Source organism: Anarrhichthys ocellatus, unplaced genomic scaffold, assembly GCF_004355925.1.
Source record: "Anarrhichthys ocellatus isolate YVR2014 unplaced genomic scaffold, GSC_Weel_1.0 scaffold62, whole genome shotgun sequence".
NCBI lineage: Eukaryota > Metazoa > Chordata > Actinopteri > Perciformes > Anarhichadidae > Anarrhichthys > Anarrhichthys ocellatus.
In genome coordinates this window covers 1,394,255-1,407,197 of record NW_022280092.1, presented here as the reverse complement: position 1 = coordinate 1,407,197, position 12,943 = coordinate 1,394,255, and the positions used below count along the sequence as shown (strand labels likewise).

The 12,943-nt window shown below is 44.8% G+C and overlaps 1 protein-coding gene across 1 annotated transcript in view; it reads right to left on the bottom strand.

Moving 5' to 3' along the window:
- The window catches only part of LOC116397015 (trinucleotide repeat-containing gene 6C protein-like), a 42,248-nt gene extending 29,569 nt beyond the window's left edge, over positions 1-12,679 (bottom strand). Inside the window, exons 1-3 of the mRNA XM_031872107.1 lie at positions 12,579-12,679; positions 7,062-7,165; positions 6,206-6,227 (exon numbers count right to left, since the gene is read on the bottom strand). Coding sequence (XP_031727967.1) covers positions 6,206-6,227; positions 7,062-7,124 — 85 coding nt within the window. The 5' untranslated portion in view covers positions 7,125-7,165; positions 12,579-12,679. The remainder of the gene's footprint in view (positions 1-6,205; positions 6,228-7,061; positions 7,166-12,578) is intronic.
- Positions 12,680-12,943: the final 264 nt, after the last annotated feature.

Below are 12,943 nucleotides of genomic sequence, written 5' to 3'. Positions count from 1 at the left end.
CTTGGGGGGAAAGAAGAAAAACAAGCCACTTGACCTTAAAGATAAAAGATCCTTCTGTGTGTGAGCTTTATAAGTGGAGGTCTATGGAACTGTTCAGGAGGACCCACAGGAAGTACTGTGGACTGGCCCATGTAAGTACCATTTAAAGCACCTGTAATATTCAGAGGCCTTGTATGGACCCGCTGTAAAACAACTGCAAGAACAATTTCACAAGTTGTGAATTCATGCGTGAATTTCATCAAATAACACACTCCTGATTGCACATGGGTCTTTAAATATCAGCTGATACTATCACTGATGAGCACTCATTTCAACATTTTCAAGTCAGGAGGCATTTTCCTCTCGCTGGGAAAATGTAATACTGTGCAGAGAGCAAGACATTTAACAATTACACCGGCGCAGCTTAAAATGTAAACCTGAGCAAAAGTGCTTGGGTGCCAAATTCCAATAATATCAGTGCTCGTCTACCTCGAGGTTTAGTAATAGCGCCATGCCGACTCTGCTTTCCATTCATCAAAGTGGGTCGCCTTCGAGTAAACACAGATATGCATGAAAAAGTTCAGTTTGTTAGTGATTATAAGCTTTCCGTAGCTGAGCTTTTAATCAGCCAAGGTATGGCCTGAATGACGCTTTTAAAAATGACCCAGAGAACATATTGTTCCTCGAATAAAATCTAAATTCTAAACCGTGTCGCTGGGGCTCAACGTCCAGTAGGATGCGTGCTTCTATTTTAACAGGCAGGTTCATGGGCTTCTATCAATCAGGCTCCAACGTTTGGACAAATTCTGTATCAACAGTGCGACAAAGAAATAAAATCTTGAGGAATCTTGAGAATGCAGATTTAGCTCCTACACTAAATAAATACCCATGTATATACACAAAAATGTATCCCTTTTCTTGAGTAAAAAGGTGAATATAGCACGTTCATTCATGTGTATCCATGTATATGATATATACTGCCAAAGTGTCACACTACACTACTCTAATTGAAGCAGAAAAGGAAACAAGGAAATCACTAGATCCTTATCAGATGTCTATTGAAGAGGAGGCGGCAGAAAGCGTATCAACGAATCACGAGCGAGCCGGGGAGGCACGTCTTTAGGGTTCTCTATCTCTTTCCTCCTGTGGGCTTTAAAATGTGAGCACTGAGCCTCACATGAGAGGAGATTAAAGGGCTTAATTAGAAGTGAATAAATATGACACTGTAGTTAAAGAGAGAAATCCTTCCCTCGCTGCATCACATTCAGCGCAGACAAAACTGCTATTTAAAAGCACTCAATGTCTGACAGCACAGTGCAAAGAGCAACAAGGCTATATAGGTCAGAGCATTTATCAAATGGTAACTAGATATCTGAACATAACTGCACACCTGAGTGGTATAACACATTGGAAGTCATCACGGATTACTCTCACCGGCGACTCTCATCTTTTAATAAGCGTTTCTAACCTGAACTGTCCTCAACATGCAGAAGGGTCACATGACAGATTAGAGGAACGGTTGCCTGTATGCCCGCTGCTCTCAGGAGACAAGTGGAAGACAGACAGACAGACAGACAGACAGACAGCCTCCCTGGACTCATCACTCCCCCGTCCCCGGCCTTCTGTGCCAAATGCTGCAGGCAGACCAGATTCCACTGTCTGTTGTGATTTAGAGGAGGTGATGTGTGAAAGAAAGAGGAGCGTCCCGTCCTCCTGACCTGTGCAGCACCCGCTGGGCCAACACCGTTCACCGAAAAATGATTGAGACCGAAACATGGGCTTCATACAGAAACGACAAAGGGCTGCATTCTTCACCTTGTTATACAAGACACCCAAATGATTAAATATTTTTTATCCCTGGACATGTTTTTGCATAACCACAGATTCTCTCTCTCTACCTCTCTCTCTCTCTCCCTAGGAATTCTCATAACACCCTTTAATTCACCACTTAAAATAAGATAAACACACATTTCTGACCCACTAACCTCCGTGTTTAGCAAAAAGAAAAAAAAATATGCGGATAGGCATCATTCGGAGGCTCCAGACTAACTTCAACTCTTTATCATCCATGTTGCCTTTCAGATAACGCTCTGCTCTGAAAAGACATTTAATGAAGACAGGCTCACATAAACAATTTATAGCGCAACACTCCACAACAGCAAAAATCCAGCTGTTACCCACGTTGCTCTTTAAAATGTGGTTTATCAGCACCATTAAAGCAGTGCTCCTTGGGACGCGACATGCAGAAGAGGCGGCGACGATGACAACCTGCACGCTGGTATAAATTACCCCCGGATCACACCGCAATTTATGACTCTCCAACACAAAGCGCTGGGCGTAATTAAGTGAATGTGAAACGGCAAATTAATCTGTTATGAAATGACTGCCGCGTCACTACTATATAACAATGTTATCTTTTATTGCGCTGTGTAAGTGTGCGTCTTGATGTGTATGTATGTTGTGCCTTATCTATTTAAAAAGATGTCGCATGAACAGAAACACAATTAACCCTTAGAAATTAACTCTAGCTCAGCTTGTTGGTGGCAGACGGCCTGTTGGTGTTGCTATGGTACACAATAGCTATGATGGGCCCAAAAATGATCAAAGTTAGGCTCATTTATCTGGGACTTTCTTGATGAGGGCTGGTCAGTGGCACCACACAGGAACTGCCTGGTATACACACACACACACACACACACACACACACACACACACACACACACACGCACACGCACACGCACACGCACACAAATGTTTGGCTGTACTGTGACGTATACTGTGACACAGTGGAGACAAAGGGTGAACAACAGCTACATGAATGCTACTAGTCTTTATTTGCATGCATGTTCTAAGTTTAAACGAATGCATCAGTAGATGCTGCATGTTATGTTAAAATACATAGATTTTAGGGTGCTTTTGCACCTGTAGTTCTGTACATTTGGTCCAGGCCAAAGGGGAAGAATATACATTTTACAATACATTATTTTAGTTCTGGTCCGGTTTGTGTAGACGGGCTTTTTTCTTTTAGGTCACATGAACTGACAGTTTTATGGGCTGTCATCTTGTTTCTTCACATCTACATGGACTCACAAATGGAGATTCAATTCTGGTAACTGACAGGAAGTCATGCTGCATTTTACTTGGCCTTATCTGTTTATTTACCTGCTCTGGTGTCACAAAGAGTGCACCAATAAATAATTGATTATCTTTTGAGACTGCTACTGCTGCTTCGGGATGCACCGTTCCAGCATTTTTGAGTCCCCGATACCAACACCTGGGCTTTGGGAATCGGCCGACACCGAGTACCGATCCAACACCAGTGTTTAAATAAGAAGCTGTATGTCACCGTGTGGAAGTGATCGGGATCATTCGGGCTAGACTTCTTTAAAACAAAATGAAACAAACAAATACAAAGTTCCTGAATTGATATTTAACAACAAAATAATAAATCCTTCAGCAACTTGGTAAAAAAGATCTACTGTCATCGATATCTGATCCAGCTATTTGAGTCAGTGTCTGCCCGATATCGGTACTGGTGGATCCCTACTGCTAAGGAAGAACAGAGGCTCTCATACGTTACTATTACAGGAGGATGGTTACCGAGTACTGGTCACGATATGTTTCACTCATTTCTAATGAAGAACTGTCAAAATAGGGTAGGACACAAGCTCAACACACCTCTTTTCACACACATGCTGACACGCATTCCTGTTACCAACAAACGTCTACAGATCTCTAGGAAATGGATTAAATGATAGTTCAGCCTTTGTTTATGCTAAAATCTCAATTCTACGATCATAACATCCCGTGGTTGGACCGTTTTGCTTTCAACCCACAATGCACCGGAGTCCTCTATGAAGCGAACCGACATCCTCCTTTTCAGGCGGTCTCACTCTTGTTATCTCGTCCTCTACAGAGTTCAACAGCTTTCACACCGTCACACCAGGTTAAGTGTTAAGTGTGCACCCTCATAGGCATCTCTGTATCTGGAGGTGAACGTGCTTCGTCTGCTAATGAAATTCATAACATTCTCAGTGAGGGTTAGTGAGGCAGAGAGCGGTCTGCGTCGTGCTTGTGAGTAGCGATGTACGACTATGAGTAAAACCATACATGTGTGTTATATGCTGCTGGCGTTTGTCCTACAAGGGGACTGGTAGAGTGAGAGTGTGTTTGAGAGGTGAGCCAGTAGAAGTATCCTACAAAAGGGCCCCCTCAGCTGTGCCGACAAACAGGAAACTAGCGAGCATTCTCACAGTTTCACATGGCTCCGTCTGTTCCTTTTGCTCTCGCCTGCCCTCTTCTAGTTCTCTCAAGTCGACCGAAGGCACCGTGTTTTAGCAGCAGCCTCCCTACACTTTGCACAAATGTAACGACTACAATTTAAACCCATTTCTTTTCCTTCCAGCCCACCTTCTTCTGCTCCCTTTTCCCCTCCTGCTGGTCCCAAAGTGGGCCTCTCTGCTAGACTAGACAGGAGGTGGTGTAGTGTTACTATGGTGCTCAGGGTCTTGCTGGAGATCTCCTGTGTACGGATGCCTGTTTATTCAGCCTACGCGCCAGCAATGCTCTCCTAATTAGTTCCCAGTGTAGCAGATACAATCTGTTTCTTGATTAGTCACTCATTAGTCCAAAATAAGAATTTTTGACAAAATCTCAAATCAAAGAATATTTATTAAATATAATAAATATTCTTTGATTTGAGATTTTCAGAGATCCTTCTGCATCTCTGACAAATGTATTTGTGGTGAAACAATAATAATAACCTTCTTTTTAATCTATTAGTCGTAAAAATCCAATAAATAATTTCTTGATTCAAGAGCAGGACTACGGGAAACAAACCAAAGCGTCACGATGGACACGAGCATATCCAAGTACACAAGTATGTACAATATGCTAAAAAAAAGTCAAACTTGACATTGAAGGGGGTGAAGTAAAAATGAGGTCATGGCACATCGCCCTTTTGAGCAGCAGCCAAGAATATAATTGTGCAAATCACATCCGAGTTTGAAGAGGGGGAGAAAAGAGTATATGGGTCAATTTGTGGATGCTGTGAAACAACACAAAGTAAATAAGAGACAAAGAGAATGCTAACGCAGCCAAACCCAGATCACATTCATGAGTGCAGCATACTGAGGGGCTGAAAGTGACTCAGACGAGAGGAATACAAGGTGGGAGAGGAGGGGGGCACCTCTGTGAAACTGCAGCCTCATTAACTCATCCTTCAGGGAGACGGTGGGAGGTCGGGGCACTGACTCCTGACGGTAGAGAGTTCACAGGAGTATGTACTAAGAGGAGAACGTACTCCTTTTTACTGTTCTAAACAAAAACTGGCCTCCACAACTCACACAAACACATTAGTCTGAACACGAAGGCAGTGTAATTAGGTGTCCCCTCCGCTTGCTGCCATTAAGGCCATGCTGCCACAAGCTCTAATCAGATTCCACCCTGGCCTATCCCTTACTAGACATTAAGTCCCATCTGCCGCCTCGTCCAGGAGATCTGCTGCTGGGCTAACTGACTGTCCAACGCCGTCTACCCGCCTCTCTCTGGTCATTAGGAGCACTGGCTTGGGGAAACAAAGTGAAGAGTGGGTCTGCAGCTGCCACAGAGCAAAACCTGCAAGCTAAACACAATCTTCACTTCAGAAGTCAACTTTTATTCGCCTCTTTTTTTACGGTTTGTTTCGTGGTTCTCTCGCTCTTCTCTCCTGGGGTTCCTCCTCACCTCTACCCTCCTAGGTATGCTGGAGGAGCCCACGAGGAGGCCTGAGGAGCAGCTGCACCATCCCCCTGCTCCTTATTAGTCTCGTATGGGCACCTGGGCTCCACCTGGCTGCTACTAATATTTCCAGTTAAAAGATGTTTTACTATAATAAAAAGTAATGCTTCACATCCACATAGCACAGCAGCGAACAGACGGAAAATTGAGGCTCTGAGGCACAAAAATAAAAAGCGATCCTGCACAGGAGTTATTCATCTAAATAGGAGGATACGAACTTTAACACACCCACACAATGAGTCTCCCTACTGTTTGAAAACATCATATCACAGACTCATTGCAAGGTTCAAGGCAGACGTATATTTTTTTGCCTGCATTGTGAAACTTTGTGCTATTGCACCTGCAGCACGTTGTAACACAAACGCAAAGTCATATTTACATTTAAAGAAACAAAGAAATTAAACTAAATTAGAGGCATTTTAGTTCAGCACAAGAAGCCACAACTCACCTTTGGTTCTCTGTTCTGTGGCCTGAGAAAAAGAGGAAGAAATACGTTAGCCACAGAAAAGACAACTCATAACTTATGACGCAATAAGCACCTTTTATAAGTGAGCATTGTGGCTATATGTTAATGCACCATCAACATCTGAGTCGCATTGGCTGGCTCTCCAGCTGCACGACAGCGCTGGAGCGCCTAGCCGGGGCAATCGGACCACAATGTTCAGGGACTGGGTTTTTTTGTTTTTTTTTCTTTCTTCTTGCTCATCTATTGAAATGCTAAAAGGTTCACGTTCCTTCCTGCTGCTCGACAGGGTGAGCGGGTTCACTGGGCTCGTGGCTGTGGGAGTAAAGTAGATAGCACAAGTGCTCCCCTCATTCATTACGAACAGACATCAACATGCTTTCACCAGCACCGACGAGCCGGGTCGAGGATACATGAATCGTGTTACTGAGAAAAGCATGCAGGCAAACACTGAAAACAGATGACCCACTGAAGGAAAAAGTGAGGAGGAGGAGGGGTAGAGGTGGTGGGGGGGGTGAAGACAAAGACGACAACTACATAAAGGTCTGGTTAATGCTTCTTGTGGAAAACACGCACGACAACATGCCTGTGATGTAACTTCAGCAAGAACTCCTGAGCTCAATTAAGACTTCACCAGCTAACATTTAAAATAGTAAAGATGGCGTCATCTGAGATTAACGGAGGAAAAGGGAAGTGGAAGTACTGTCTCGGGTAGCTTTGCTTGTCATTGTTGGGGGATGCTGGCCATGCATGAACGGTGGGTTAACAGTATTTTACCATGTCGACTAAACGATGGGCAGAGGCAATTCAAACTATAAGATGAGTGTGTGTCAAAGCTCACCTTTTTCTGAGCAGCTTCTTTCTTTTTCTTCTCTTCTTGCTTTTTCTTTTTCTTATCTTCCATCAAATGGTTCTCTTCTCGTGTTTTTTTGCTTCTTCTCACAGCTTAAATACAAAGAGAGAGAGAGAGAGAGAGAGAGAGAGAGAGAGAGAGAGAGAGAGACATGGTTTTATCCAAATTGTCAACTGAGGACATGAACATGTAGTGGTTTGCTATTTCTTAGCTGCATTGTTCAGTTGTATTGTTGCTCCCCAAGGTAAAACCTGTGCCGTCAATAGCTGCTGTTGTTACACACCAGATCACGTGAGTGAGAAGAATGTGGGTTTGTTTTGCACTTTAAGATGTTTTGAACTGTGCAAACTGTGCATGTGTTTTGGTGGTCTTTGGGGTTGGCTCTGGAAACCATTAAGGAGGCCTTGTAGGTCTAGTATAGTGGGGTTCCATGAGCAACAGCGAGGGCAACGGGATCCCAACACAACTGATATTTGGGGCAGACCAACAGAAAAACAACTCATGCCAGGATTCTGGGTCGTAGACTTTACAAAGTCTCCCCCCCCCCGACCGGATTATAGCCCATCCTACATCATTTATACCCAATCCTGAGAGGAAAAGTGTTCAATACAGAGACACGCTATCTGAAAACCACCTGACGATGCCTCGTAGTTCCATGTGCAAGTGCACCCAGCTGAGAGCTTTATCTATCCTAATCCTCCACACGGAAAAACAAATAAATAAAAGCTGGAAGCTTTTTAAGGACTGAAGGAAGTGGAACAAGCCTTACATGTGAAATTAAAACCATCAGCCTTTTCTGCTGCCGTACCTATGCTGCTGCAGGCGACAGCGGTGTGTGGCATTGCCTGGCAACAAGCGCTCCCAGAGGCCCCGGTGAGCAGTCGTGTGCAGACAGACAGACAGGCAGACAGACAGCATCTTTACCACCGCGCTGAAATCAGTTTGATTGTGGAGATTCAATAATAGAAATGGAAATACCAGAAGAAAGATTAACTCGGACAAGCATCAGACAGTATCGAGCACAAATCTGAGCTTATAATTGAGCAATTATTGGGTCAGGGCTTGGAGCATGTCATGACATCGAGGGTTCAGGGGATAGAATACAAAGAGCTGTTATTGGTTTAAATTTGAAAGTAATGTGTCAGTGCACTTTCCTCCATATGTGACTTATTAGACCCTGTGAGTGATCATCTTCTCTTGAAGCACACTTGTGTGATGTGCATTCTTTCCAACAGGACAGAAAGTGCACAGTAATGTGCGGTATTCCTGTACTGTGGACAGTGAACTCTAGTTTTTACAATCTGATCTTGCAAAGTGTGCAGCAATGCTTTGAGAACAGCAGCTGCTGCCACCATCTCCCAGAGGCCTCAGTCACCTCCGCTCTCAGACTGAGAGGCGGGCGAACAGGTGACAAAGAAGAAGGAAGGAGCCTCCCCGTTCACCGCGAAGATCAGACCCCCACAATGTTTCTTTTATCTTTTTAATTTCATCTTTAACACCGCAGTCACACTTGGAGAAACTGTTACACAGTCAGGAATCTACCCGGAGAACTGCTATTGTTAAGGATGTTGGGTAACACCGTTAGTATAAAGTATAAAGCATCATTTCAAAGGGCCGATGAGTGACGTGCACATCACATGCGGAAAGAAATACATAAATAAATAGGAAACTGGAATCTCTAAACGGCCCAGCTATGGCGACACATGTTTTAATATATTTTTGATGAACGTACTTTATATTTAATTCCGTTGGTGTGAAACAGCACCAACCATGGCTGTTCTGAATTAACTGTACACCGATGGAGTTCAGTCCAAGAACAAAGTCATCTATCAGTGCCAACAGATCCAAAATGCAACAAAAAAACAACAACAAACATACAAACAACAACCTGTGACTAGTCATTTCAGTTTGAATGATATTCTCAGACCATCTCTCCTTCGCACGCTGGGCCTCCGGGCCGTCCTGGCGCACACATGCCTTCAATGTTTACAGGAGCTGAACAATGATTTTCAGCCAAACCTGCAGCAGTCCAGGCCTGATGGTTCAAAAAGGAGGCCGCGTGATAAATAGAGCCTCTTTATCGCTGGACTGTAGTTCAGATTGCGAGCGTTAGATCGAGTTGTTGGGAGAATGCTTTCGGGCACAAAAAACAAACGGCCTCCGTCCATTCACCTTATCTGCAGCATCATAAACACTTATTTTTACCCTCAAGAGGCTGGATATGGAACCTTGCTGGTGCAGCTGCCGTGCTAAATATAGCGGGTGCTGCTCCTTTCAAAGGCATCAGAGGGGCTTGTGTCATGTAGGATCAGAGGATAAGAGAGATGCTCCGGTTAATGTGAGCTGCTGTCGGCCTCCGACCCGGATGAGGAGCGCGAGGGCCGGGGAAAGCGTCAAAATGATTTCGGTTTAAGAAACACTGGGTCCCAGAGCAATGAGAGCTGCCATGTCATTTCCAAACATCTGCCTGGATCGGACAGATGTGCTGGCTGATGGTGAGATGCAGTAATGGTACCCTCCTGCCCTTTAGGATGCTGCAGCATCTCTGGAAATATAAGGGCACTTCTATGTGAATAGGCATGAGACGTCATTTTAATTAAACCAGTATTTAAAAAGATAAAGAGTCCCCTTCTACATTAATTATGATGATTTTCAAAATAAAAACCAATTCCAAGGAACCCTTTAATTAAATGTCGATAAAAGCATAATATTGATAACATAAAGTTTGTTTTTTTAAATCAATAAAATCACTGCCGTCTTCATTATAGGTCTACTTGTATTAGTGTGCCGAGCTACATCAGGAGCAGCCATTTGTAGCGGGGAAGCTCAGCTCGTGTGGATATGAAGGAGGTAGGTCAATGAGCTCAGCTCTGTTGTGGAATTACACCCTCCTGTCAGAACAACAGGATTAGAGCTCAGTGTCCCTCTGAAAACCAGACAGACACTCACTCTGCTGACAAAGTGGAAAACAAAAACCACACACAGTCTGACTGGGGAGATACCAAGGACAGCCGAATATCAGCAAGTGTTAAATTTGTAGAAAATGAAGCAAGAGAGGAGGGAGAGAGTCGATGTGTGTGCAAGGTGGACTTGTGGACGTGTAAATGCCGAGCTGGGGCCCACATCAGAGCGATGAAGATGAGAGGGGATGCGATTGCTGGGGCTGCTCTGTGTGCATGTGCGAGAGATGGGGGAAGGGGTGCTAGACGGCAGTCGCTGGGCACAGAGCCAGGAATGCCTTCGCTGCGAGCCAAACAAGAGCCCTCGGGAGGACGCTCGCTAGCAACCGCAGCAACAGCAGCAGCAGCCGCCGCCACAGCTATGGCACAATGTGTGCAGCTCGCTCGGCTCTCACACTTTAGGGCAAGACAAGCTTCAAATGCATACAACCACAAATGCACCGCCAAAACAAAACAAAAAGCAAAAAGGCCAAATTAGTCACCTGTACACCTTTGAAATCATGTGAAGGCTTGGTACGCACTAACAAAGTCCTTGTGCTCTTCAAAGAGGATTGCACTCTCTAAAGTACTTGAAGCTATTCTCAGTGGGGTCATGTTAATGCTTTCTTGACCTGAGCTAACGACAAGGAAAAGAGAAACTTGTGCTGCTATCCTGGCACTCTGAACGGGCCCCTAAAATAACTTGTATGGACACACTCCAAAAGGACCGCCCCCAGTCCCAATGTCAGTCGTCTGCTCCAGAAGTAATGGGAACTCTTCCACGAGACAATTTATTGGTCCAGGAGATCAAAGGACGTCCCTAACAAATGTCTTTTTGAACTCCAATTCACTCAGCTTTCTCACAGTTTCCGCATTTGTCTTCATGAACTGAAAAGAAATCAAGAATCTGTGTAATAGCCTGAATGAGATCTCCCATAACTGCTGAGCTGTTCTACGATTAGGAAAACGCTTTAAAGTAGCATAAAAAATACTTCCACGTGTCTGACACCCCATTACAGAGAATTAGAATTAAAGCAACTATCTGACCAGCATTCAAAGAAACTTTTCTATAAACTCAAACATTTCTTTGACAGCAATAAACTGCTTTACTCAGAATGCAAGCTCATCATTTCCACTGGAGGCCTCCAGCTGAGCATCCGATCACTGACACCAAAACAACTCGCCAAAACCAATTGACACAACCTGGCAAAACGCCCCTCGGACAAAAAAAAACAACAACAACAAACAGCCATCGAGTTTTGAGCCGAAAGTGAGGCCGTGACCTTAAGCCTTATAGTAATCACCGTATTTAGTGGCCTGTTTTTGTTATCAAGCCCCCCTTTGGCGCCTCTTTGTGAATACACACGGCCTCTTTCAGAGGCTTGGGTGCTAACTGGGGGCCCCTGACCCGGCAGGGAAAGAAAAAAGCCCCCCCACACACCCCCTTTCCCCCTTTAACCGCCATCATCTCTTCATCCCTTGCCAGGCGCAGACCCAAATGAAGGACTCTAAAGACATTAGTAAAACCAGCGGGCCTCAAAGCTTACGTCAGCCTGAACCTCTACATGCATCAGGGTGCTGCTGGCATTCCCGGTCTCTGTACACACTGGCTTTCTCCTTTAGGAGTGTGTGTGCCACTGCAGGAGCTGCAGCAGGAGGCGGGCAGTGATGTGTTCGTCTCTATGGTGAAGGGAATACACAGGAAGCGATCTTTAGATGCAACATATCTCAAAAGGTGTGACATGACTCTTCAATGCTTACACCTGTGGATTGGCTTGTTTGATTTCCAATACGCACACAGTCTTTAAAATATGAAGCAGTCCTGCAAACAGCACTCAAGGTTATGACAAGGCAATGAAAAGGCACAGCTAAAAACAGCTCTCTAGTCTCAGCATTTCTATTTTCTGCATGTTAAAAAGCAGCAGATCCAACCTTTGTTGTTGTTCAATAAGTGGAGGAAAAAAAGGATGCATGGGAAACACATATTCTTTGGTAAATACGACTGGAAAGGCGAGCCATACGTGGACATGTGTACAGTAAGTAAACCCAGCTTGCTGATGCGTTCACTGCCTGTCAGCCGATTGCATGTCAGATCCAGCTCGCTCTGCAGAGCATGTTGTGTGAGAATGAGCTGCAGCGATTTCCATGTCAACTCCACTCCTACACACCAGTGCAACGGCAACCGATGTCTGCCCGAGCGACTACAAATACGGCAACTCGACCGAGCAACAACACAGGGTGCCCTTGAATCGCAAGCAACTGCAGGCCAGTGTGCAGGTTAATAAGGTGCAACTAGTCCCGGGTTAAAAACCTACGAAATCCGTGCTAAGGTCAGTAACCGATGCACAAGGACCCGACAACTGCGCTAAAGAGCACTCGCAGCTAAAGAAAACATTGATGTCAAAGTGGGCTGAGCTCAACATATTTTCATTCCCTCTCCAGCTGCCATATTTTAACTTCAAAATCACGCACATTTCCGAAAGCGAGAGAAGCGATGAAGGTGCAAATCTGTCGTGCAAAAAAAAAAAAAAAAAAAAAAAAAAGGCGAGGGGTGAATAAATCCTACCATGAAGCGTTCAGGAGGTTTTCGTTGGCGGCGGAGCCTCTGCAGCCATTTTGTAGTAACTGACCGGAGAGCAGCAGCTTCGAGACGGTTGAATCGGTGGTAACGACGGGAGGGGGGAGGAGCTTCACCGCGCCACGTGACCTTCAATAACAAAACAAACTGGTCCCACTTCCCCAACGCTCCACCCACTCACGGCGTTTCCACGACAACTGCAGCCCCTCCATCACTCCTGCTTCTCTCTCCAGCTTGCGGCTGTGGCCTCGTGCACCCCAAACCTCCCCCCTTCCTTACCATATATATATATATATATATATATATATATATATATACAGCTAAAGAAGAAACTTAGCAAATATATCAGTCCA